Source organism: Galeopterus variegatus, unplaced genomic scaffold, assembly GCF_000696425.1.
Source record: "Galeopterus variegatus unplaced genomic scaffold, G_variegatus-3.0.2 Scaffold3347, whole genome shotgun sequence".
Taxonomy (NCBI): domain Eukaryota; kingdom Metazoa; phylum Chordata; class Mammalia; order Dermoptera; family Cynocephalidae; genus Galeopterus; species Galeopterus variegatus.
In genome coordinates this window covers 44,108-46,533 of record NW_007729458.1, presented here as the reverse complement: position 1 = coordinate 46,533, position 2,426 = coordinate 44,108, and the positions used below count along the sequence as shown (strand labels likewise).

At 45.8% G+C, this 2,426-nt stretch overlaps 1 protein-coding gene across 1 annotated transcript in view; it reads left to right on the top strand.

Annotated features, from left to right (window-relative positions):
* Nucleotides 1-1,800: 1,800 nt before the first annotated feature.
* Nucleotides 1,801-2,426, top strand: part of MCM6 (minichromosome maintenance complex component 6) — a 41,003-nt gene continuing 40,377 nt past the window's right edge. The window contains exon 1 of the mRNA XM_008584723.1: nt 1,801-1,949. Within this exon, the coding sequence (XP_008582945.1) occupies nt 1,801-1,949 (149 nt within the window). The remainder of the gene's footprint in view (nt 1,950-2,426) is intronic.

Sequence of the window (2,426 nt, the reverse complement as noted above, 5' to 3'; positions counted from 1 at the left end):
ACGGATTGGGGAGTCCAGCTGCTGGTAAAACATTAAAGTGTGATTTTTCAGGCTGACCACAGGCAATTGCAAAGGCTTTCCCTAGTAGCTGCCCTCCCCACACCAGGCTTGGGGCACAGACAATGTACTGTGGTCCCTAAAGGAAGTTGTAGTCAAGGACTCAGGCTCCCTTGGTGGGTCATGATTTTAGCAGGTTTACATTCCAAGCACTGGCACCATCATTACTGGGTCTCTATCTGAGGTCTTGGGCAGAGGTCCTCTTCAGGTGCCCCTATCTAGACCTCCTTATGGCAGAGCGGAGGGAGAACGTTGAAGACACTTTTCAGCTGAGCTCCTGACACTGATCCTATTACTTATTTACCTCCCAGAAGCTTCAAGCCTTATACTCTATAATGATATGATGGAAGGGCCTTTTTATAATGGTATGATAGAACGGCCTTTCGAAGGCTCAACCAAGGTGGCAACATGGAGATGTTTTTGTGCAAGGAGAGGGCATCACCTCCATACCTGGTATATACCTTAACTCAGCAGCCATTATAAAATGCGTGGTCCCCATTAGGTGGAATACAAGGGTCCAGTGACTGAGACATATCACAGAAGGAACCTATAGCAGCACAGAGCACTACAGCTCTTCGTTCTCGTTCATTAGAAACATAACAACAATGACAAAACTGACACACACCCCACCCTTGGACATTCTACCTGAAGTCATCCTAGGTCTCAGACTAGCCATCCTTGTTGCCTGCCACATACTGTGCAACTAAATGTTATCTAAAAAGCTGCTATCATTCATACAATTCTCTCTGGAACTGCTGAGAGCAATACAAGTATGAGCGCTTTTTGTTTTGTTTTATTTAATTACTTCAGAATAACTTACATTCAAATCAGAAAAATGTTTCATTTGGTCCCACCCAAACTGCTTGTAAATGCATCATTTTTTGAGCCCTCTGTCAACCCACTGGTCTGCTATGACTAGAAGACTCTCCTGGGGCTGATAAAAGATGTGATGGTCACCCCCTGGGGTCTGTGCAGCCTGCCACAACTGCAAATGAAGAATGCAAATCACTTTTATGTCCTGAAGAGTGGGATGATGTGAAATTTTCTTTTTTAATCATAAGCCAAGGAGATGGGTTTTATCTCTCTGTGAAACACTGGGTAATTAGTAGGCTCTAAACCATAACAGAAACAACTTATCTGTTGAGGCTTAAAATCAAGAAGGAGTGAATTATATCAGTCTTCAGATCGTAGTGGCACCAGGGTTGTGAATATTCAGGAAGCGCTGTCGAGTTTGAGATTCCTCAAGTACATACAAGTGGTGATGTCCAGTAGGCAGGCAGAGTCTGGAGCTGGTGAAGGGCTGAGGCATACAGAGCCTCAAGTGTTCCTCATCTTCAAATGAGGTCATGCATGCAATTACAGACGCAGTATTGTACACCAAAAATGAGCATTTTTGTTAAACCCTGTAAATCTCTTGTGAATAGTGTATTTTGTACGTGTGTGTGTTAAAAGAATTACTTGAACTTCTGCTCACCTGCTTGGCATTAAAAAATCTTTTTAATATGCTGAGAGCTTCAAAAAATAGAAGTGGTCCAGGTTTCTCTTAATGTCTTGGAGGCGCAGAAAAAAAGTACAGTTGGTGAAACACTTTTTGAAGTCGTCAGCACCCAGACGTTAAATGAAGCCAAGGGAGCGAAGGGGGTGGCCCAAGAGAGCTCCTCTATGGGAAAGGAGGGCTCTGGCACCAGAACATTTAAGTGATTTCGCTGAACACGAGGCGCCTACAAAAGAGGCTAATCAGGAATGGCCACAGAGATTGGAGAAAACACCGTGAAAATGAAGTTGGGGAAAGATGGCCAAAGAAAGGGAAGGAAAACCAGGAGACGCAAGCAAGAGCGCGCGCTAAGAAGGGGATTAATCAACAGTGCCAAATATTCCGTTGATTTTCCCGGGTCAGCACCAGCTAGAATTACTCTGCTATTATCTATACCTCTCTTTGACTCTTTTACAGGGTTCTATCCTTTAGTTAACAGCTTTTTCCTCCAACTAGACAGTTCAATCAGGAGGTCTGAATCTTACTCATTTTTCTCTTCCATAAGAGCCTTACTCCTACCGCCGAGTTAATATCGGTGGAATGCTTTGGAGAACATACGAAAACCCAGCCGGACCAAGATCCGAACTTTAACTCATTCCACAAGCCAAGCTACCACCAGGACACGGCCATACTGCGCAGGCGCAAAGGCAGGACCTGGCTCTCTTCAGAGGTTTTTGCATTTGGCGCGAATTCTCCGCTCAGTGGGCGGGGTTCCGGGAGAAGCCGCCGTGTATTGGGCAGGTTTGGCGCGAAATCTCCGAGTTCCTGCGCTACGATTGGCTCTAGAAGTCCCGGGTCAGGCTAGGGGGCGGGGCGGAAGTGGCGGCGGCGCGCG